Source organism: Brassica napus, chromosome A3 (assembly GCF_020379485.1).
Source record: "Brassica napus cultivar Da-Ae chromosome A3, Da-Ae, whole genome shotgun sequence".
NCBI lineage: Eukaryota > Viridiplantae > Streptophyta > Magnoliopsida > Brassicales > Brassicaceae > Brassica > Brassica napus.
Window position 1 is genome coordinate 34,609,245 of NC_063436.1, and position 23,236 is coordinate 34,632,480.

Below are 23,236 nucleotides of genomic sequence, written 5' to 3' on the forward strand. Positions count from 1 at the left end.
GACAACGGATCCTGACAGGTTAACCAACATACAGCAATTGGTTCTCATCAAAACATGGCTGAATCAAGAAGCTGAAGCTTACCGGTTTTACTCAACTAATTAAACTTGACTGGTTGTCTCTCTTCAAGCTAACCACGAATTAACCTGATCAACACCACAAGAATCCATGGTTGGATTTATTCAGAATTTATCTCCAGTGTAGGCAAACCAACAAAACTTCTCACAGAAACGGATCCACAACCATCTTACCGATCAAAATCAAAGGCTGAAGAACATGGGTGATTCTCTACTTCAGGACGCCAAATCTTCAGCTCTTAAACACTCCAAAACTTACTGATTAAATTCACAGAAGGGTGAGAAAGGGTCGTCCATGCTCACTTCTCTTCTCTGATTTTTTTTCTGAATTTTTGCATGAGTTTTTCTCACAGATTTTTCTCTTTTCTTTCTCTCTTTCTCTCTGAAATTTTCTCTGGTTTTTCTTGTGCAACAGGACGTCCAGAAGAGAGAAGAAGGTATTTTATAGCATGAGGGGTTGCTTCAGCTGAGGGTTTACTTAAACCAAAGCAAGTTGCTGTCCTTTCCCTCCTTTGAAGAAATATTATTTTGTTTAATTAAACAAGCAACCAGCTTGTGACTTTCATGTGACTTTAGTGAAGCAAGCAAGCAGGTAGGTGCAGCTCATGTGACTGATTTACTGAGAAAGCAAGCAGAATAGCTGGTGAAGGTATTAGACTGGTCGGAATTTAGTTAAGAAACTTAACGACAATTTTGGACAGTTTTCGACTAAAATTTCTCATCCTTCGAATCTCGTCTTGCTTTCAACTAAGCTTGCCTAGCTTAAATAAAATTCGACCAACATGATTAACACTCTACCGGAACTATCAATGAGAGGCCTTTCGACCACAAGACAGTCCCGTCGAGGTATCAATTCACCGGGTCGACTTTATTTTTAAATCTGATCGACCAACTCCAAACTGGTCGAGCGGAGTTTTTCTCGACCAAAAATTAACTGGCTCGTGAGGGTTATTACAGCATGTGCAGTAGTTGCACAATGACCGAGCTTGGTTTGTCCGTGTTCCGATTGTCATACTCGAACCTATCCGTAATTGGTTTGGGTATGTTTCCAATGGCTTATGTTTGATCTAAATGGAATTCGAATGAAACTTCATCTCGAAAAAAATATGTTGCGGAGAGACATACTTGTATATTGTGGAGATTTGGACGTTAACTTTGTCGTAACCGTTTTTGACCCCAACAGTTAGCCCCCCAGCCCGTTAGAATCGTGGGTTTCCAGCGAGATTCTAACACGCGGTATGGCGAGTTCAGACGAGATTGGTGTATTTGGGCGAAGTTTATGTCAGAAAATCTGCAAGTAAATAGTAATTCCTCATGCCTATAAGAAGGGAGGTAACTTCTTCACAATCTTTTCACTTGCTTGTTCTCATAAAGATTTTCTTTAAGAAAAAAATTCTTTCTTTCTCTCTATCCTTTTCTTCTTGTTTCCCAAAAGAGAAATATAAAATGTCGAGTAAGAAAAGGACTTCAAAGAAAGGATCTTCGTCCGCAAGCGTTCATGAAGAGCTCCTTGTTCCGAAGATAGAGTTCGTGCCTCATTCGGTAGACCCAGCCGAGAATGAGGCATGGTGGGTTGCGTGTTACGGTTCGATCACTCCTCCCAAAGAGAAGTTGTTCCCGGTTCTGACCCATCGTTCAGTTCAGGAAGGGGTTTCAAGCAGGAGTACCGACGAGTTTCTCGAGATCATGCGGTCGTTCTACCATATTCCAGACACGGTGGAATTCCGGGTTCCTCGTCAAGGGGAGCGCGCTAGTAGCCCCCCGGAGGGTTACTTTACTTGTTACGAAGCGTTCGTAGTGCGTTGTCGCTTGTGGTTCCCGATTCCCGAAAATATCGTCCGCGTGTTGGACCGTTTCGAGGTGGGGATAAGCCAGCTGAACTCGCAACTTGCTCGTGATCATGCGAGGGCTGTCCGCAAGGCGGAATGGAAGGGCAAGAGGGAGATCGTCAACGTGATGAAGACTCGTGCCTCTCAACTCCAGGTCGAGTATGGGAACCTCAAGGACGCCTTTACCTCAGTGGGCGATTTCCGTGAGTGCCGTGGTTCAGTCGGAAGTCTTTGGAAAACGCGAGCCGACGACTACGTTTTCGAGAAGGAAATTAGTTTGATGAAGGGCGGCATGAACGAACATGCTAACGTTGAGGCGCTCATTCCCTCGATCGACGGGAGGATCCAGGGATTCTGGGATCCCATCCCGGTTTCTCCTGATACTGAAGAGGTCGCGACCGGGTTTCCCGATGATGGCGAGTAAGTAGATCGTCCTGCGGATGCGTTTGGAGCTTCGATGTCCGAGGACTTTTACTTTGGACCTTGAGAGGTGGAGTGCTCATTGAGAGGGAGGTGTTTGTTTATTTGTTCTACGTTTGTGGCCGAATGTGGCCTTTATTTCGAGAGATTGTATGGGCCTATTTTGGCCGTTTCATCGTTTACCAGGACTGGCCGTTGGTGGCTTTGAATCCCTACCGCTTTACGCGGTTTTATATACATGATGGGTATTTTATTTCGAATTGTTTTGAGTAAGTTCGTAGTAAATATGAGTTGTCATCTCATATTCAATTTCGTTGAGACGTTCAACTTATTCTTACGATTTTCGGGAACGTTAAGAAGCGAACGGAGAGACGACTGAAACTTCTTACAGTGAAGGATCGATTTGATTATGATGTAGACATATCAACCCGAACATTATTCATTGTTAAGTGTTGGGTTGATGGATGTATCTGGAGGGTTCGTGCTTCTACCAAAGGGGAATCCCCGGCGTTCTATGTTTGTATTTACGAATCAAATCATACATATTCTACAACTGAGCGTTCTAATCGATGTCGAAATGCAACACCAGATATTTTAGGAGAGTTGTACAAGAACTTTCTCGGCGACGTTGGTCCGGCCGTTCGCCCTACGAGTGTTGGAATAGCTATCACTAAGCAGTTTGGTGTAAAGGTAATTACTTTGGTGTAACTGAGTTATGTTTACGAAACAGCTGAGTAATATGTGTTTCGTAGCGGCTGATATATTTACACAATGCGGCCGAGTTATATTAAAATAGTGTTGAATTAGTTTTACGTTGTGACTGACTTAATTGTATGATGTGGCTGAGTTATGTGTATCGTTTTTCATGTGAACAGATGAAATATTGGAAATCTTACCGGACGCTGAAATTTGCAAGGGAAATCTTTCAGGGAACACCTGAGAGTGGGTTTGAACGCTTGCCTTCTTACTTATACATGATAATAAGGGAAAATCCGAGTACAGTTGCGCGTCTTCAAATCGATGAGAATGGAAAATTCATGTATGTGTTTCTTGCGTTTGGTGCGAGCGTAAATGGGTTTCCTTTCATGCGCAAAGTTGTGGTTGTCGACGGTACGTTTCTTAATGGTAGATACAAAGGGACGCTTCTCACAGCACTAGCTCAGGATGGTAACTTTCAGATTTTTCCAATAGCCTTCGCAGTGGTTGACACTGAAAATGATGATTCCTGGCATTGGTTTTTTACGCAACTAAAACTTTTGATTCCTGACGACGAGGGTCTTGCGATAATTTCGGATAGGCATAACTCGATTGGGAAAGCAATTACAAATGTGTATCCGCTTGCTTCTCGTGGAATTTGCACGTACCATCTATATAAGAATATACTGGGACGGTACAAAGGAAAAGATGCATTTCTTCTGGTGAAGAAAGCGGCGAGATGTTTTGGGATGTCTGACTTTACTCAGATTTTCGAGGAGATTGAAGCGATTAATCCAGCACTCCACGGCTACCTCCAAAGGGCTGATGTCCGACTGTGGACGCGTGTTCATTTCCCGGGCGAGAGGTACAATTTGATGACTACGTACATAGTGGAATCAATGAACAGAGCATTGTCGAATGCTAGAGGTCTTAACATTGTTCGGATATTATAATCGATACGGGTTATGATGACGAGATGGTTTGCTGAACGAAGAGAGGATGCCAGATCGCAGCGAACCACGCTTACTCGTGGTGTGGAGAAACTACTACATGTAAGTAAGCCTTTAAAAAAATTAGTCAGCCTTTAAATTCATAAGTCAGTCTTTACAGCTCTTAAGTCAGCCCTTAAGATGTACTAAGTCAGTCGTTTCACATTAATTATATATATTTTAATAGGGTCGTGTAACTGCCGCCAGAGATTTGGCGGTACAGAGGATTGATGATCATCACACTGAAGTTAAATATGGATCTTCCGGCGAGTCTTTGCATGTTGTTAATTTGGTAGAGCGAAAGTGCACATGTCGCCGTTTCGAACCCGAGAAATTACCATGTGTACACGCAATCGCAGCGGCGGAGCACATGAATGTTTCTCGTATATCCTTGTGCAGTCCTTACTATACCAGCAATTATTTGGTTAGCGCATACGCTGAATCGGTCATGCCGGTTGATTCAGCGCAACCTGTTCCAGAACTCGTGGCTAACCAATGCTGCTTGCCCCCGACTGTACGTCAACCACCAGGCAGACCGAAGAAGAATAGGATGAAATCTGCTTTAGAAGTTGCACTATCAAACAAACGTCCTAGGAAAGAGCACACATGTTCTCGATGTAGACAAAGTGGTCATAATGCGAAAACTTGTCCGATGTAAGCAAGTGTTGTAGGGATTTTCATGTTTTTGTATTACGGCTTAGTTTATGGTTTTAATGTTTTTGTATTACGGCTGATTTGTTTATTTTCATGTTTTTATTACGTCTGGGTTGTTGTAGGGATTTTCATGTTTTTGTATTACGGCTTAGTTTATGGTTTTAATGTTTTTGTATTACGGCTGATTTGTTGATTTTCATGTTTTTCTTACGTCTGGGTTGTTGATTTAAATAGTTAATACTTATGGCCGGGCTGTTATTTTTCATGTCCTTTGGAAAGCATCTCAACGACTCTGATATGCGTAACGGCTGGGTTAGTGTTAACATGGGCTGAGTTTTTGTTTACTAAGGCTGAGTTACCTTTTTAACGGCTGAGTTAGTTTGAATTAGTAGTATGAAATAGGATGATTTGATCCTATTTTTCTTATATCATTATGCGAAAACTTGTCCGATGTAAGCAAGTGTTGTAGGGATTTTCATGTTTTTGTATTACGGCTTAGTTTATGGTTTTAATGTTTTTGTATTACGGCTGATTTGTTGATTTTCATGTTTATTCTTTAAAAATTCCCGCCAAAAAAAAAGAAAGGCCGTCAGACGACTGAGTTTCACACTGCCAATAAATAAGACTTTCAACTCTATATTTTTACACATTTTCTCTGTCTATCTAAATCAATTTCACCCCTGAGAGAGTAAATGGAATTTTTCCCTCTTCTTGAATTGCCTGAAGAAATTCAGGCGGTAGTGGTTGAACGTGCGGCACATAACTCCATCCAAGATCTCTATGGCCTCAAAGCATCGTCGAGGTCGATGAAGGCGTTAGCAGAGCGGCGTGGGGTTTACCATTTCCTCGATGTTTTATCAGTTCCCTGGGGACTCAATATGCCTTCTGAGTTGTTGAAAGCTTGCTACGATGAGGGAAATCCAAGCACGCTTTATATAAAAGGTGTACAGTTTTTCTACTCCTTGGACCTTCATGAAGAAGGGCTTTCTCTCATGAAGCGTGCAGCAGATGCTGGATATGAGCGTGCTGTGTATACACACGCAATGACTCGAGCAATCTTTGAGGGTGAAGGGAAGTATTTTGATGGTATTCCATTTGAATCTGTTGACAGGAGCGGTAAACTAGTGCGCTCTATTAAATGGAGTTGGGGTTTGTGGCATGGTGACTATTTTCGCGACCATAAGGTCATGTTCATTTGCTTTTTTATGTCATCGTTCTACAGATGCCAATGTGCAAATCTTGTGCAGCGACAATGTCACTGCTTGTGGTACATTGATGTCACTAAGGATGATAACATGTGTAACCGCTGTTTCTGGATCAAAGAGCTCGGCTTGTTCTTACGTGATTTTGAACCGATAAGCCTGTTAAGGGACACAAGGATGTGGTGAAGATGTAATGTATCGAAACTTATCTTTTATGTTATTTGCTATTCCAGTATGTTGTATGCCGAGACTAATATTCTATGGCTAAGTTGTTGTTTTCTAATATTTGATTAAATGCTATTTATAGGCTGAGTTAATTGTTTCGTTGGCTAAGTTAAATATACTTGAAGACTGAGTTAATGGTTCCTAAGGCAACGTAAAATCTATTTGGAGGCTGAGTTAATTTTTGTAAGGCTAAGTAAAATCTATTTAAGGGCTGAGTTAATTGTTTCCAAAGCTGAGTTAATTGTTTCTTAGGCTAGGTAAATGGTATTTGAAGACTGAATTATTTGTTTTTACAGCTTAGTTAATTTAATTTCACGGTTATTAAATGATTTGATTAAAACATAGGACTGAATTAAACCAACCTAACAAGAAACTCCATTAAAGAAAATTTTATTGTCTCGATAGTATAAAGGTCTCGATATTTGTTAGAACCTTGACTTATTTTCACACGCCTAAAACTAATTTTGATTTATTAAAATTCACGTGAAATCCCAACCGTCGCGAATCATGTTTCGACTGAGTTGGCTGAATTATATCTTACTGGCCAATTAGAGTCGAGGAAAACATCGAAAAACTCATGGCAACTGAATTTGATCACGCGCATAATAATGGTCTCGATTTACACTGGTCTGGATAAATGAACCGTCTTGCTGATTTATTGTTAGTTATAATACATGAGTGCTTGCCGTATCCCTATATGTAAAGACATACTAATAATGAGTCTCGATATTATCATGGCAGCCAAAAATTCTCACACGCATAATAATGTTATTTTCTGATATTTGATTAAATGCTATTTAAAGGCTGAGTTAATTGTTTCCAAGACTGACTTAATTGTTTCTTAGGCTAGGTACATGCTATTTGAAGGCTGAATTAATTCTTTTTACAGCTGAGTTAATTTTATTTCACGCAAATTTGATTTATTAAAATTCACGTGAAATCTCAACCGTCGCGAATCATGTTTCGACTGAGTTGGCTGAATTATATCTTACTGGCCAATTAGAATCGAGGAAAACATCGAAAAATTCATGGCAACTGAATTTGATCACGCGCATAATAATGGTCTCGATTTACACTGGTCTGGATAAATGAACCGTCTTGCTGAGTTATTGATGCATAAAAACTGATTTGTGTTAATTTATGTCACGACTGAGTTATATGAATAGGTAGAAAATAAAACATGATGTGTGTTACATAGTACATAAAATCCGGTCTTAAAAAACATAAAAATAAAAGAGAAGTTGATGACATGAGATTAATCATCCAGCATCCATTTTTCATGAAGCTTACACCAGTCAGGGTCGATGACCTTCACAGCTCCCAACTCTGCTTCGGCTTCACAATGCTGAGCGGTAAGTGTCTCCAACTCAGCCACGAGGTCAAATTTGCCTTCGGCCTTGATAATGGCATCAAGGAATTCCATGCGCGCAGCAATAGAATTTACTTTGCTGGAGGCGTCGTTCCATTCAGATTCAGATTGCCTTTGTTCCTTGGCCAAGCGGAGAAGCGCCCTGTAATGCTCCGTCGTTTCCATTTTCCCTTTGTTATAACCTTCAACAGCATCCGCGCCATAGACATCCTCCATAGGACGTTTCATCGATCTTTTTGATCCTTCCATTGCCACTTGATCACTTAATGAGGGTTTGGATTTGTGGCATTGTGCGCTTTGTATTTATAGATAAAAAATGATCTATTGGAGTCGTTTGGAAAGCATCTCTTCGACTACGAGATAATTCATGTCCTTTGGAAAGTATCTCTTCGACTACGAGTTAATTGTTTCAAAGGGCTGAGTTAATTGTTTCAAAAGCTGAGTTAACTGTTTCTTAGGCTAGGTAAATGCTATTTGAAGGCCGAGTTAATGGTTCTTAAGGCTAAGTAAAATCTAATTAAGGGCTGAGTTAATTGTTTATTACTGGAAGTTTTTAAATGCCAAGCGTGCCCTTTATCCACATTATGAGGCTAGGTAAATGCTATTTGAAGACTGAATTATTTGTTTTCACGGCTGAGTTAATTTAATTTTCTGGTTATTAAATGATTTTATTAAAACATATTGACTTATCAAAAGACTGATTTACGGTTTCGGTCAGGTTATCGTTTACATAGGACTGAATTAAACCAACCTAACAAGAAACTTCATTAACGAAAATTTTATTGTCTCGATAGTATAAAGGTCTCGATATTTGTTTGAACCTTGACTTATTTTCACACGCCTAATAAAGGGCGGCATAATTGATTGAAGCGACTAATATTAATTTTGATTTATTAGTTCAGATAACCACACAATATATAAGAATTATCTTTTTTATTTTAAAATATTTTTTAGATTATAGATAATTCTTATTATTGTTAGTTATAATACATGAGTGCTTGCCGTATCCCTATATGTAAAGACATACTAATAATGAGTCTCGATATTATCATGGCATAATTGATTGAAGCGACTAATATTAATTTTTATTTATTAGTTCGGATAACCACACAATATATAAGAATTATCTTTTTTATTTTAAAATATTTTTTAGATTTTAGATAATTCTTATTATTGTTAGTTATAATACATGAGTGCTTGCCGTATCCTTATATGTAAAGACATACTAATAATGAGTCTCGATATTATCATGGCAGCCAAATATTCTCACACGCATAATAATGTTATTTTCTGATATTTGATTATGCTGAGTTAATTGTTTCCAAGGCTGAGTTAATTGTTTCTTAGGCTAGGTAAATGCTATTTGAAGGCTGAATTAATTCTTTTTACAGCTGATTTAAATTTATTTCACGCCTAATATTAATTTTGATTTATTAAAATTCACGTGAAATCCCAACCGTCACGAATCATGTTTCGGCTTGAGTTGGCTGAATTATAAATAAGGTACTGAGAACAATCGGACTCTCAACAGTCAATTATTACACATTTTCTCTATCTCTCTAAATCAATTATAGGCTGAGTTAGTGTAGATGGAATTTTTCCCTCTTCTTGAATTGCCTGAAGAAATTCAGGCGGTAGTGGTTGAACGTGCGGCCCGTAACTCCATCCAAGATCTCTTTGGCCTCAAAGCATCGTCGAGGTCGATGAAGGCCTTAGCAGAGAGGCGTGGGGTTTACCATTTCCTCGATGTCTTATCCGTTCCCTGGGGACTCAATATGCCTTCTGAGTTGTTGAAAGCTTGCTACGCTGAGGGAAATCCAAGCACGCTTTATATAAAGGGTGTACAGTTTTTCTACACCTTCAACCTTAAAGAAGAAGGGCTTTCTCTCATGAAGCGTGCAGCAGATGCAGGTTATGAGCGTGCTGTGTATACACACGCAATGACTCGAGCAATCTTTTGGGGTGAAGGGAAGTATTTATCTCGTATTCCAATAGAATCACTTGACAGGATCGGGAAACTAGTGCGATCTGTCAAATGGTGTTGGGGTTTGTGGCACACACCCGAGTTCAAAGAAAGAATGGCCCTGTTCATATCACATATTCTTCCAAAGTTCTACAGTTGCCAATGCGGAAATCCTGTGGAGCGAGACTGTCCCTGCTTGTGGCACATTGATGTCACTAAGGATGACAACATGTGTCCCCACTGTTTGTGGCTCAAAGAGATTGGCTTATTCTTACGTGATTTTGAACCGGTTAGCCTTTATAGGGACACAAGAAAATGGTGAAGATGTAATGTATCAGAACTTATCTTTTTATGTTATTTGTTATTCCAGTATGTATGTTATTTTCTGATATTTGATTAAATGCTATTTAAAGCCTGAGTTAATTGTTTCGGTTGCTAAGTTAAATATATTTGAAGACTGAGTTAATGGTTCCTAAGGCAACGTAAAATCTATTTAGAGGCTGAGTTAATTGTTTCTCAGGCTGAGTTAATTGTTTCTCAGGCTGAGTTAATGCTATTTGAATACTGAATTATTTGTTTTCACGGCTGAGTTAACTTAATTTTCCGGTTATTAAATGATTTTATTAAAACATACTGATTTATCAAAAGACTGATTTACGGTTTCGGTCAGGTTATCGTTTACATAGGACTGAATTAAACCAACCTAACAAGAAACTCCATTAACGAAAATTTTATTGTCTCGATAGTATAAAGGTCTCGATTTGAACCTTGAGTTATTTTCACACGCCTAATAAAGGTCGGCATAATTGATTGAAGCGACTAATATTAATTTTGATTTATTAGTTCGGATAATCACACAATATATATCCCTATATGTAAAGACATACTAATAATGAATCTCGATATTATCATGGAAGCCAAAAATTCTCACACGCATAATAATGTTCACGGTTTTCGATACTGGAATATGAACCGCAACTTTTAAAATAATTCTGATGCTGAGTATAACAAAAATTCGAGAAGGTTGAATAATATAATACATATTTACAAAGCCGTGTTAAATACGAAACTTTACATCCCTACGACTCTGATATGCATAACGGCTGAGTTAGTGTTAACAGGGGCTGAGTTATTGATTAATAAGGCTGAGTTACGTTTGAATTAGTGTTAACAGGGGCTGAGTTCATTTTTACTTAGGCTGAGTTACGTTTGAATTAGTGCGAAGTTTTTATACTATAATTCATGTCCTTTGGAAAGCATCTATACAACTCTGATAAGGCTGAATTAGTGCGAAGTTTTTATACTAATGTGGTCGAATTTTTAAGAAAATAAACAAAATCTCATTCAAAAACCGAAATTATCAGGTCCAAACTCTTCAAACATGTCGACAAGAGCAAGCCAAACTCTAGTTATCATCCACTCAGGCTTATCGCCACCCTGCGCCCAACACCTTTTCAACCATCGCATTTGAGATCGAAACATCGTTCTGGCCACCAGATTGAAATGCGTCCATACTAAAAAATTATGTCTCGGATCCCAAGTGTTTCTCCGCTAAAAGAAGAAGATAACAGAATATTAGAAACCCAGCGTTCCTTTAAACATATAACTGCTGTTTAATGGAAAATATATACATAATCGGTGCTTACAGCGAGTATAAGAAACCAGTGTTCCTTAAAATGTGCGGGGATGAAGCGGTATGTCGGCCACTCATGAACCCATCATTCTCGAAGAATATTTGGGATCGCCTGCAAAAGATCATGTAAAAACCTAAACCACGTAACAGAGGTTTTGTCAACGTAGACCCCTGGACCAGGGTTTAGAACCGGGAGGTTTTCCCGATCTGCAGAACTTAGAATGGCATTCACACTGCTGGCGAACTTTAATGACCAGCCAGGAACAATCTCCATATCCATATGGTTTAGGTTTTTATAAAAGTGAATGATATTGGAAAGAGAATGAAAAGGGAAATTGGACATATATAGAGCCCAATGGAAATGCGAATAGTCGCCAAATTCAAAGAATAAAAATTCCTAGTTGCTATCTTATTTCCCCGCCAAACATCAACATTTATCAAACATGGCGGCCGAGTTATATAGCCTATTACGGCTGATTTAATATTTGGGATTTAGGGTTTAGGGTTTAGTATTTAGAGTTTAGGTTTGTTTATTTAGGGATTTTATGTTTAGGATTTGGAATAACGGTGTGATAAATATAACAAATAACATAAATTTAGTCTTAAAATGCGTTGTATATAGTTTAGGAGAGTTGTATTATGATCACACTCTATATCTACATGTAAGGTTTTAAGTAATTGTAAGACAACATATACCTCAAGATCATGATCGATTCTAAACTCGTTAATTCAAGTATATCTAAACTCGTTAATTCAAGTATATACAACGTTCGGTTGATTATATATTCACTTATTAGGGAATGTTATAACATTTTTAATTATAAACATATCAATGATTTTAATTCAGGGTATGGTTTGAGGTTTGGCTGAGCTATATCTAACGTAACGACTGACTTAATAAAATAAAACAACATTAAACAACTTAAGGTAATTGGAAAGTCTGATTGAAAATAACAAACACAGATTCATTTGGAAAGCTAATTGTTCTCCGCCCTGTTTCCTCCTTCATCGAGGATCTCTGCCGCCATCTTCAACCGTAAACCTTGAATATTTTTATCGTTTATCCCAGCAAAACTTACACCAAGCGCTAGACACTCCACAAACTTCAACGCATACACCCCACAATCGCCAATCTGGGTGTTTTGCGGAGTGTACCTTTTGCTCATCCTCCTGAATGAGAACTTCTTCCTACTCGGGGTTCGGAGATTGGCAGGAATGTTTTGATTCAAAATATCGGGAAGCATAAGTGTTATCGGTTTAAACTCTTCAAGCATTTTCGAAGCACTTTTGGCTGTTACCTCTCCAATGATTGAATCATAGCAATCAACCTTAACCTTCTTCAAATCCACGTGAAAAGCTACCCAGTGATTTCCGCCGGTTGGAAGACATCCGTACAAGTGATCCACGTGTTCATACCACTTCAAGTTTGTTTGAAAGTTACAGGGAAGCTTACCGTGTACAAGATTTTCATAACCATTCCCTGTGAACTTCATCATATTAGGTTTTATCTTGAACTGCTTGTAATCGTCAACCCACTTCTTCAAGAACCAAGGATCAATGAAGGCAATTCGCTTGGTCCAGAATGGGGTGGGATCTCGCATGGACCTCTTAATGAGGACGTTAATATACGCAGAGATATGCTACACAATAAATATTAACAAGTCAGCCGTAAACAAATATATAAGTCAGCCTTAATAGAAGATAGAAATCAGCTGAAATATAATGTAAAACTCTGTCGTAATTATAGACTTACATCATCAAACAACCATCCATATTGGCTATGCGGCCACGGTCTTTCAAGGATGAGTATGCTGTAGAAGTCACCCTCACGAGCGGCGGATCTTACAACTCTTTTCTTTGCTGGTGCTGGTGGTTTGGGTGGAATTCTCGAGATGTGTTGCATAAGTTTATCCAATACAATCGGATCAACAGGTGCTAGAGGGTCATATATTGCTGATGAAGGCTCAACATTATTCTTCATGCACGTCGTTCCATTGTCTCCAATGTACGGAAAAACTGGTCTTGAAGAACCTTCAGACAATGCAAACCCTTGTGGAGATAATTTAACCGTTTTCTCCCGATATTCCTTTACTATAGCAGATCTAATCAATTCCTGACTCGCCATAGGCGACTCCGGCAAGATTTCATTCTCCTCCGCAAGAACTTCGTCGGTCATTACAGCAAATTCACTGTCCTCTACATAATCTTCAACCTTGCATCTTTTTTACATTGGCACGCGGTGTAGTTATATTCTTTCTCTTCTCATTATCGGCTTCTTGATTCTTTAACTCAGCCAGTTCTTCATTCATTAACTCAGCCTGTTCTTGATTCTTTAACTCAGCCTGTTTTTCATTCATTAACTCAGCCTGTTTTGGTTTCTTTAACTCAGACTGTTTTTGCTTCATTGAGGGAGCCGCTTTTCTCTTAGCGGCAGCTTTTTCCTTCTTCTTCAACACAGCCTCTGCTTGCACAGCTTTTTTCTTATCATCTGCATCCTCATCCTTTATAGTACGGTTGCGCGTGGAGCGGCGACGTAAGTCTTCAGCCTTAGTTGCCTTTGCAGGAGAAACATATAGGAAATCAAGAACATTAGCACCCTCATCTTCAGCATGTGTTCCAAACTCCTTAGCCAAAGTTTTTTTCATCCCTCTCTCCTTATCAAGCTCGTTGGACAAATTGTTCCTAGGTCCCATATCCTTTCCAGGGGTTTCAGCTAACAGTGGACTACAGACAGACTTCTGCTGGGTATTAGGCTGTGGTGATGACAACGGTTCAGGTTGTTGGTCGGCGGCGACGTTTGAGAGGTTTTCTTTGTTTTGGGGATTTTTTCCTATCCCCATAACTTTCAGACGCTCCTCCACTGCAACTTTCACCATGTCATCTATCGACTTCTGGTCCACCAATAGTTTTTTAAATTGCGCGTCCATCAGATCAAATTTTCTGGAAAGTTTATCCAGAGTACTCGCAATGGCCATCAGACTCGTGTTGTTCCCCGAATCTTTATTACCTTCCTCTTTGCTTGAACTCTTTCCCGTTGCAGCAGCTTCACCCTCATTGGTCTTAACTTTATTCTGCTTCTTTGTGGGTGGCTCAGCTTTCTTCTTCTTCTCGTTACCCTTCCCCTCCGCATTTCCATGCACTTCCCAAAAACCTTTTACAAATCTACCTGCATGTATGTCTGTTATCAAGTTAACGAGTTGTGGGTCGTCAGGTTGACACGACCATTCAGGCAACAACTCTTCGATTGACTCCTTCGAAACCATTCTCCTAACACGCACCTGTAACACCAGGTCATAATATAACTCAGCCACCAAATAAACACAACACTCAGCCATTAAGTCTAATAAATCAGCCATTTAAGAAATCAAAACGCAGCGTTACACCTTACCTGGCTATGTTGTTTTATCTCGGCAGACAACAAGTTTTCGAAATTTGCACGAGTACGCTTTCCACCCCATCGTAAAAGTGGAACGTCTTCATTATTCACCACTCTCCCAAAACACTCGCCAAAGCAGACGATGGATTCATACGCCCAAATCAATAACGCATCCTTTAGGCCGCTTAATGTGTATGACCCCCTGTCTGGAGCCAACGTTTTAATAGAGTCAATGAGAACTTCGTATGCAGTCCGACCCCATGGATACGACTTCATGGCTTCATCGTCAAACACTCTTTTGGCACTTTCAAATGGCACCCGAGAATTTTGATGCAAACAATAAAGTACCATGTGTTGAAGAACTAATAGCCCTAGCCATTTACGCTCTTCAAATGTCCAACTCGGGCAGATCTCTATTGAGTTCTTCAGTTCATCCAACGTGGGTCCCCTCCCAAGCGACACCTTCAGTTTCGCCCAAAACGGTTTGTATTTATCAGGATCAGGTTCAAAACTTTCTGTTGGGAATGAACCAGTGTTTAACCCAGTTATCTCACCAAATTCTACCAAGCTAAACCTGATAGGCTCATCAACCACCAGACTCCATATCTCCTTCCTATGTACTCGCAGCTGTCTACATAGTAGATAGTGTACTGTTCTACCAGACCACACGCTTCGGCGTTCAACTAGCCTAGCAACTACTCCAATGGGAGAGTTCACCAGTGCTTTCCATACATCTTCTCCTAGTGTTTCTAAAATATGAGGTAAATCTCGTGAACGAAAATTGTGATTAATGTCTTTATTTTCTAGGTTAGAAGACCCTACAGGATAAAGTCTTGGAGGGTAACCCCGTGATTTAACATCAGAAACATCCATCTGAACAAATAAACAAACAATAACTCAGTCACGACATATAACAATAACTCAATGAATATAACAATAACTCTGCCACAACATTAAAATAACTCAGACACAACATAACAATAACTCAGGGAAAACATAACAATAACTCAGGGAAAACATAACAATAACTCTGCCACAACATAACAATAACTCAGCTACAACACAACAATAACCTAATCACAACTACACCCTAACTCACTCGAAACATAGCCCTAACTCACTCGAAACAAAACCCCAAATCAATATTTAACGTCACGACATCCTACCGAAAAGACGAACTTGTAGATATGAATGCGGCGAAGACGATTTCGTACAAACGAACGATAACGATAACGATAACGGAGATCTCACAGTTATTTTTAGGAAGAGGAAGTAAACACAATGTCGACGGCGATTTCGTATCCTTGCGGTTCCTTCTCCGTTTCCGACAATGTTTTTTTTCTTCTAATTGTTAGTTCAATCAATGTTACTGGTTGATGAGACTATCTGAGCATAAAAGTAAATAAAACTAACCAAAGACTATTTATGTCATTTACCAGAGGTAACAAAACATTCTCGCTTTTATCAATTTGATTTAACGGCTGAGTTATATATTAATAAACGCATAGTTTTGTTTACATACGACTGAGTTAAAACAACTTAAAAGTTAATAAAGGCTGAGTTACATAACACGCGAAAGCTGACTTATGTGACAAAACATGACTAAACAGAGAAGTAGTAGTAGCAAAGTATCGCCATTCCAGCCACACAAACAACCACATTCCTCAAACACCGACTCTCACTCAAACATTCGCCTCCTTTTCTCTCAGATTCTGTCTTTACTCCATTCGCCAACCGAGCAACGTTAACTCGCAACTCCGAGATGTCTCTATTCATGCCATTTATCACTGCCTTAATATCTTCAACCTCTTCCACCAAGCACTCATCCGCCCATTTGAATAAATGACTCTGTTTTCACCAATGTAACCAGATCTAAGTATTACGTTTCCGAACATGGGAAATAAGAACCAGAACTAACCTTATGATATCCTTTTGCACAGCAATAGTACAATCTTCCTGGATTTGTTTCGCTTCCAGATGTAAAAATGTCAGATGGTGCACCACACCAACACTCTTTCGGCGTTCCTCTTTCCGTATTCCTACGTCGTCTGTAATAATTTCCTGAGGTGAAGGATGAGGAAGACATTGTTAAAATAGATTTCAAAGTCCTTGGAAACTAAAAATTGTTTTACTTTGTAAGAAGAGATACGACATCACAGATATAATACTATTAAATATATAAAATACAATATAATATCAGTGTCTCGATATTGTAAATGAAACATATATATAAAAACTCGTAATAATGAGTCTCGATATTATCATGGCAGCCAAATTTTCCCACGCGCATAATGATGGAACTTCCCATATACCGCCTCTTAAAATTAAATCGATGCTGGGTTATTTAAATACAATGATGACTGAGTTATTTAAATACGATATGCCTGACTTATTTAAATAAAATGATCGCTGAGTTATACCTTAATTATATTAGATATGTGGCCGAGATAACATTCACAAACAGAAATAATGCGTTTCAAAATACAATTACGGCTGAGTTATTGAAACAAGTTATGGCTGAATTATATAAAATGTGTGGCCGAGATTACATTCAAACTAGTTGCGGCTGAATCATTGAAACAAGTTATGGCTGAAATAATGAAGTTCAAAATACAGACACGAAAAGACTTTCAGGAACCAAAATTATCTGGACCAGACTCTTCAAACATGTGGCAGAGATCAAGCCAAACGCTGGTTAGCATCCAAGTTGGCTTCTCGCCTCCTTCCAACCAAGTCCACCTCAAATGGCGCATCTGACAACGAAATAGACTTCTGGCCACAAGATTAAAATTACGCCAAACTGTCAAATGATGCCTTCGATCCCATGTGTTTGTCCGCTACGGCAAACAAAAAATACAAAGATTACAGACCGATGGTATATATTAATATATATGAACAAATGTCGGGTCTTACAGCGAGTTGAAGAAACCAGCGTTCTTTAAAATGATCGGGAATGTCGCAGTATGTCGGCCATGCATGAACCATGTAGTGCTGGTTGTGTCAAGCAAGTCACACGGACCAGGGTATAGAACAGGAAGGTTTTCACGATTTGCAGAGCTTAGTATCGCAAAAACACTGTTCTCTAACCTCTCTGAATTTTCAGGAACAATCGGCATGGCTTTTGATGGGGATAGAGAGATATTGTTTAGGTTTTTTCTAGAGAGATAAAGGCGTAAGAAAGGGTATTAAAGAGGGCACTATATATAGAGAAACATAGAACGTGAAACGGCGGGAATTGAAATTTCTCAAAATTCATTTATCTTATTTCCCGCCAAACGACAACATTTAACAAACGTGGCGGCCGAGTTATACAGCCTATTATGGCTGATTTAATATTTGGGATTTAGGGTTTAGTATTTAGAGTTTAGTTTTGTTTATTTAGGGATTTTATGTTTAGGATTTGGAATAACGGTGTGATAAATATAACAAATAACATAAATTTAGTCTTAAACTGCGTTGTATATAGTTTAGGAGAGTTGTATTATGATCACACTCTATATCTACATGTAAGGTTTTAAGTAACTGCAAGACAACATATACCTCAAGATCATGATCGATTCTAAACTCGTTAATTAAATAAATAAGAGACGTTCGGTTGATTATATATTCACTTATTAGGGAATGTTATAACATTTTTAAGTATTAACATATCAATTATTTTAATTCAGGGTATGGTTTGAGGTATGGCTGACTTTTATCTACCTTAACGGCTGCTTTATGAAGACGAATCGGCTGACTTATTAAATATTTTCCTATCTTAGGGTATGGTTTGAGGTTTGGCTGAGCTATATCTACCTAAACGGCTGTTTTATGAAGACGAATCGGCTGACTTATTAAATATTTCCCTATTTTAGGGTATGGTTTGAGGTTTGGCTGAGCTATATCTAATGTAACGGCTGCGTAATTTAAACAAGGTGGCTGAGTTACGATAAACAAATCATAACTTTAAGTCAAGTACAAAATATCTAGCCATAAGTCATACAAAACTCATCTTCATTCATCGCCAAACGACCCTACCAAACTACAACAACTTCCTTCATTGAAGACATCTGCTGCCATCTTTATTCTCAGACCTTGAATATTTTCATCCGATATCCCATCAAAAGCTACACTAAGCGCTAGACACTCGACGAACTTCAATGAATACACTCCACAGTCGCCTCTCAGGTTGTTTTGTGGAACATACGTTTTGTTCTTCGTCTGAATACAAACTCTTTCTTGGTAGGGACTCGGATATCATCAGGAATAAGGGCATTCAGAATCGCAGGGAGAATACGAGTAAGCGGCCCAAAGAAATTTAGCATTCTCAGATCACTTTCGAGTGTTTGCTCTCCAACGATGGAATCATAGCAATCAACCTTCTCTTTATGCAGATCCGCGTGAAAAGCCACCCAATGATTGCCGCCAGTATTAATCACTCCGTACAAGTGATCTACATCTGTAAACCACCGCAACTTTGTCTGAATGTCTGTGGGGATCAAACCGTTTGATAACCCTTCGTAACCACTTCCTTTGAATTTGACCATTTCCGGTTTGACTTCGAACTGCTTATAATCGCGAACCCATGATTCAAGGAACCAAGAGTCTATAAAGGCAACGCGCTTGGACCAAAATGGCTGGGATCTTGTTTGGACCTTTGACTGAAGACTCTAATATAAGAAGCAATATGCTGCACAGATAATATATAACTCAGCTGTACCATACTTATAACTTAGCCGTAAAGTAAACATAACTCAGCTGCATACTTACATTTTGAACCAGCCATCCATATTCTTTGATGGGCCAAGGTCTTGGAGTGATGAGGATTCTGTAGAACTCAATATCCTCGTGAGCTTCTCCATGTGGAATTTTCCTGATAATTTAACACAACTCAGTCTCTGCAAAATCTTTTTATTAGCTAAAATCAACGAAATGGTGCAAAAGTCCTTACTCGTGTGGCTTTAGGTGTTGCAAAAGATTATCCCTTTTAACCGGATCAACAGGTCCTAGGGGATCATATATTGCAGGTGAAGGTTCAAAACCTTTTCTCATGCACGTCGTTACATTGTCTCCGATGTGGGGAAATGGTACAGAAGGACCAAATTCCGCACTCATTTGAGACCCATCTGGAGATAATTGAACAGCTTTCAGCCGATACTCCTTTATTCTTCCACACCTTTTCCTTTCATCTTCCTCCACATCAGATTCCGGCCACAGTTCGTCTGAATACTTGGTGTTCTTAATTTGCTTAGTCGGAATGGGTATTCTTATTGTACCACTGCGAGTCCTTTTTGAAGTAGGAATATCCTTCTTTGAGTCAGCCTCTTCTTGCTTCTTCTTCTTCTTTAAATCAGCCTCTTCTTGCTTCTTTTTCTTCTTTAACTCAGCCTCTTCTTTCTTCTGCTTCTTCTTTAACTCAGCCTCTTCTTGCTTCTTCTTCCTCTTCAACTCAGCTTCTTCTTGCTTCTGCATCTTCTTTAACTCAGCTTCATTCCTCTCCAAATCAGCCGCTAAGTTATTTCTTTTCCCTAAGCCCCTGCAACCGCGTCCGAATGGTGGTTCCTTACCAGGAGAATCAGAGACCAAATCAGCATTTGTTGCATCGGCATTACCAAACGCCGAATCCAAGTTCTTTTTCACCCAGCAGCCTTATCCCTGACAACCTTCGAATTCAGCTTTGATCCCATACCTTTCGCATCAGCTTTAGCAATATCATATGCCAGATTCTTCTCAGATTGGCCTTTATCAGGGGTCTTTTGCGGTTGACTGTCTTCGGACTGTTTATCAATAGGGGTCTTAGATGCAGGTTGACCACTATTGGAGTCCGGCTGTCGGTTGTCTTCTGAGACCATCACGTTTTGACCATCAGGTTGACCACTATTGGACTCCGGCTGTTGGTTGTCTTCTGAGACCATCACGTGTTGACCTTCAGGTTGACTACTATTGGACACCCCCAAAACTCTCAGACGCTCTTCAACTGTAGTTTTCACTGTATCTCCAATGGTATCCAAAAGGCCTTGGGAAAAATCTCCAAACTTGGTGTCGTATTCTGTTAATCTCGAGTCAAATTTTCGGTCCAACTTCTCGAGATGAGCAACTATGTTCAGCAGAACCGCTTCGCTACGACCCTTCTCCTTTGCACTCTCCTTCTCCTCTACAACAGCAGTTTCACCCTCATTGATTTTCACCTCCTTCTGTTTCTTACCTTTCTTCTGCTTCTTTGAGGGTGGCTCAGCCTCTGACGAAACTCCAGCCTTCGTTTTTTTGTTCTTCTCATTCGATTGCACATAAAAATCTCTAACAAACCTATCTGCATGTATATCTTTAATTAGGTTATCAAGTTGTGGGTCATCTGCTTCATCCTTCCACTGAGGAAACAGCTCTTCTAGACCCTCCTTCATCACCATTTTCCTCACACGCACCTACAACACAAAAACATAAATCAGTCATTAAAATTAACAACTCAACCATAAAATAATCCAATAACTCAGACATTACATTACAGGATTCATATGTCTGATTTAAACCTTACCGTTCCATGATCATTCATCTCCTTAGCTATTGTAGTAGCAAGACTTGCACGAGTACGACTTCCACCCCATCGCAAAAGCGGAATTTCGTCTGGATTCACTTTTCTGCCATAAAGCTCTCCGAACACTGTGACAGATTCATACGCCCAAACCAATAACACGTCCTTGAAGCCGTAAGGGTGTACGACCCTCCTTGTGGATGCAACAACTTGATAGAATCAACAAGAAATTCATAGGCAGTCCGACCCCAAGGATAAGTCATCAGGGCGTCATCATCGAATACTCTTTTTGCACTTTCAAAGGGTATTCTACAATTATGATGCAAGCCATAAAGTCCAATGGCTTGAAGAAACAACAGCCCATACCATTTCCGCTGATCAGCACTCCAGAATGGACACTCCGTTAAAGCTTCTATAAGTTCATCAAACTTGGGTCCGTACCCAAGCGGCACTTTCAACAACTCCCACAACGCTTTGTAATTCTCTGGATCAGGTTCAAAACTTTCTTCTGGCAGTGGATTTGTGTTTAAACCCGTGATCTCACCAAATTATATTAAGCTAAACCTGAGAGGTTGATCAACAACGAGAGACCAAATCTCCTTCTTATAGACTCGCAGCTGTCTACAAAGTAGATAATGTACGGTCTTACCAGACCACACCAATTTGCTCTCAGCCAGTTTAGCAATCAATCCAACAGGATACGTCTTCAGATTATCCCACACATCTATTCCAATTGCTTGTCTAAGTCGAGGGATCTCAGAAAAATGGCTATTCGTATTAATGCTTTTGTTTTCAAAAATAGAAGCCCCTTCAGGGTAAAGTCTTGGAGGGTAATCCCTTGCTAGATCTTCGGAAACATCCATCTGATAAAAAAAGACATATATAACATATCAGTGATAAATCAGAAGAAAGACATAAAATAAACAAGCCACAAAACATAACTCAGCCATCATTACATAAATAAATCAGTCTCAAAGAATACTAAATCAGTCACAATTACCTTCTATAAATCAGTCGTTAAGGATCCTAAATCAGCCGTAACGAATACTAACTCAAACTCAGACAAAACATATATCTAACTCACAGCATTAATTATACTCACTCAAATACTCGAAAAACTCAGAGCAAAGCCTCGAAATATACCAGAGAATACGATTACGGAGATTTGAGGAGACAACCAATCTGAAGAAGAAGCTTACGGACACACGATTTCAGAGAAACGGACACTAGAGAAGAAGATTACGGAGATTATTTCAGAGAAGCCGCTTTGCCGAGAAGAGTTGTAGTGAACACGATTTCGAAAACAGTTAGGGTTTAGTGGGAGAATAGTCTCGGAGAAGTTAATGATCGTCGTTTGATTTTCCTTCGTGTTAAGTGACGTGGTATCATTACTTCTGATGTGGATTTTCAAATTAAAATTAATCACAACTAAAAAAAATAATAAAGGGCTTAAACAGTAATTTACTAGGGTTCTAAAAACACTCTAGTCATTTTCAAAAGATTTGTATTAGTCTAGTCATTACCTCACTTTTTTGTATTAGTCTAGTCATTTTCTCTATAAGAAATTACATAGTAGTGGGTTGCCTCCCACTCAGTGCTTTGTTATAGTCATTTATTTTGACTTTGGAGGTTGTTTGTGGCTAGTAATGATTAAAGTGACCACTTGGTTGTATGCAAGTGTCCTCTTCATCTTTGCTCATCTGGAACAAAATGCCAATGAAGCTTCTTATGGCCTCATCTCCTCTGGTCCGCTGATTCTTTAATCTTTCTCTAGCAACCTAACTTACGTTCATCCTATGCTGAAGATCCCCAATGATGTGTTGTTGTATCCCAAGTCTGGCTTATGTTGATTCTGAGATGTCCTTCAACTCTTGGTAGAGATCTTCTTTCAGAAAATCTTGAGAGAAAGTGATCTCATTAAGTTTATCAGGTAATGACTTTACAGTAACCAGATTGTTTCGTAGTTCTGCATAGTAGCTGTCGATCGATGGTCGAGCCCTTCTGTCAATCGATGGTGACGGTTCTGTTTGAGAATCGCGTTGTCTCTGAATCGTGTACATCTCCTGTTGCAAAGCGTCCAGGCGTGTGGTCAAGAAATCTACACCCTCAAGCCGGTAGGTTAATGTTTGTAGCTTATCTCCGAGTGGTGCGAGTCGAGCGTCGATCGTTGCTTGGATGTGAGCGTCGAGTCAATGTTTGAGTGCGAGCGGCAATCAATTTTGATCTTCCTGTGCCGACTGCATGTTTTTTTTCTGAAGCATGTCTATGTCTTGCTTCATCTCATCCGTATGTGTGGT

At 39.4% G+C, this 23,236-nt stretch overlaps 2 protein-coding genes across 2 annotated transcripts; both read right to left on the bottom strand.

Annotated features, from left to right (window-relative positions):
- Positions 1-18,594: 18,594 nt before the first annotated feature.
- On the bottom strand, positions 18,595-19,525 carry LOC106378832. Its single transcript, XM_013818894.2, has 3 exons — positions 19,362-19,525; positions 19,181-19,283; positions 18,595-19,080 (listed from the first exon to the last, which is right to left on the bottom strand). The coding sequence occupies exons 1-3, from the start codon at positions 19,523-19,525 to the stop codon at positions 18,595-18,597; spliced, it is 753 nt and encodes a 250-aa protein (XP_013674348.2).
- Positions 19,526-20,046: 521 nt separating this feature from the next.
- On the bottom strand, positions 20,047-21,802 carry LOC106378831. Its single transcript, XM_048777158.1, has 4 exons — positions 21,589-21,802; positions 21,306-21,447; positions 20,943-21,132; positions 20,047-20,832 (listed from the first exon to the last, which is right to left on the bottom strand). The coding sequence occupies exons 1-4, from the start codon at positions 21,800-21,802 to the stop codon at positions 20,047-20,049; spliced, it is 1,332 nt and encodes a 443-aa protein (XP_048633115.1).
- Between the last annotated feature and the right edge of the window lie 1,434 nt (positions 21,803-23,236).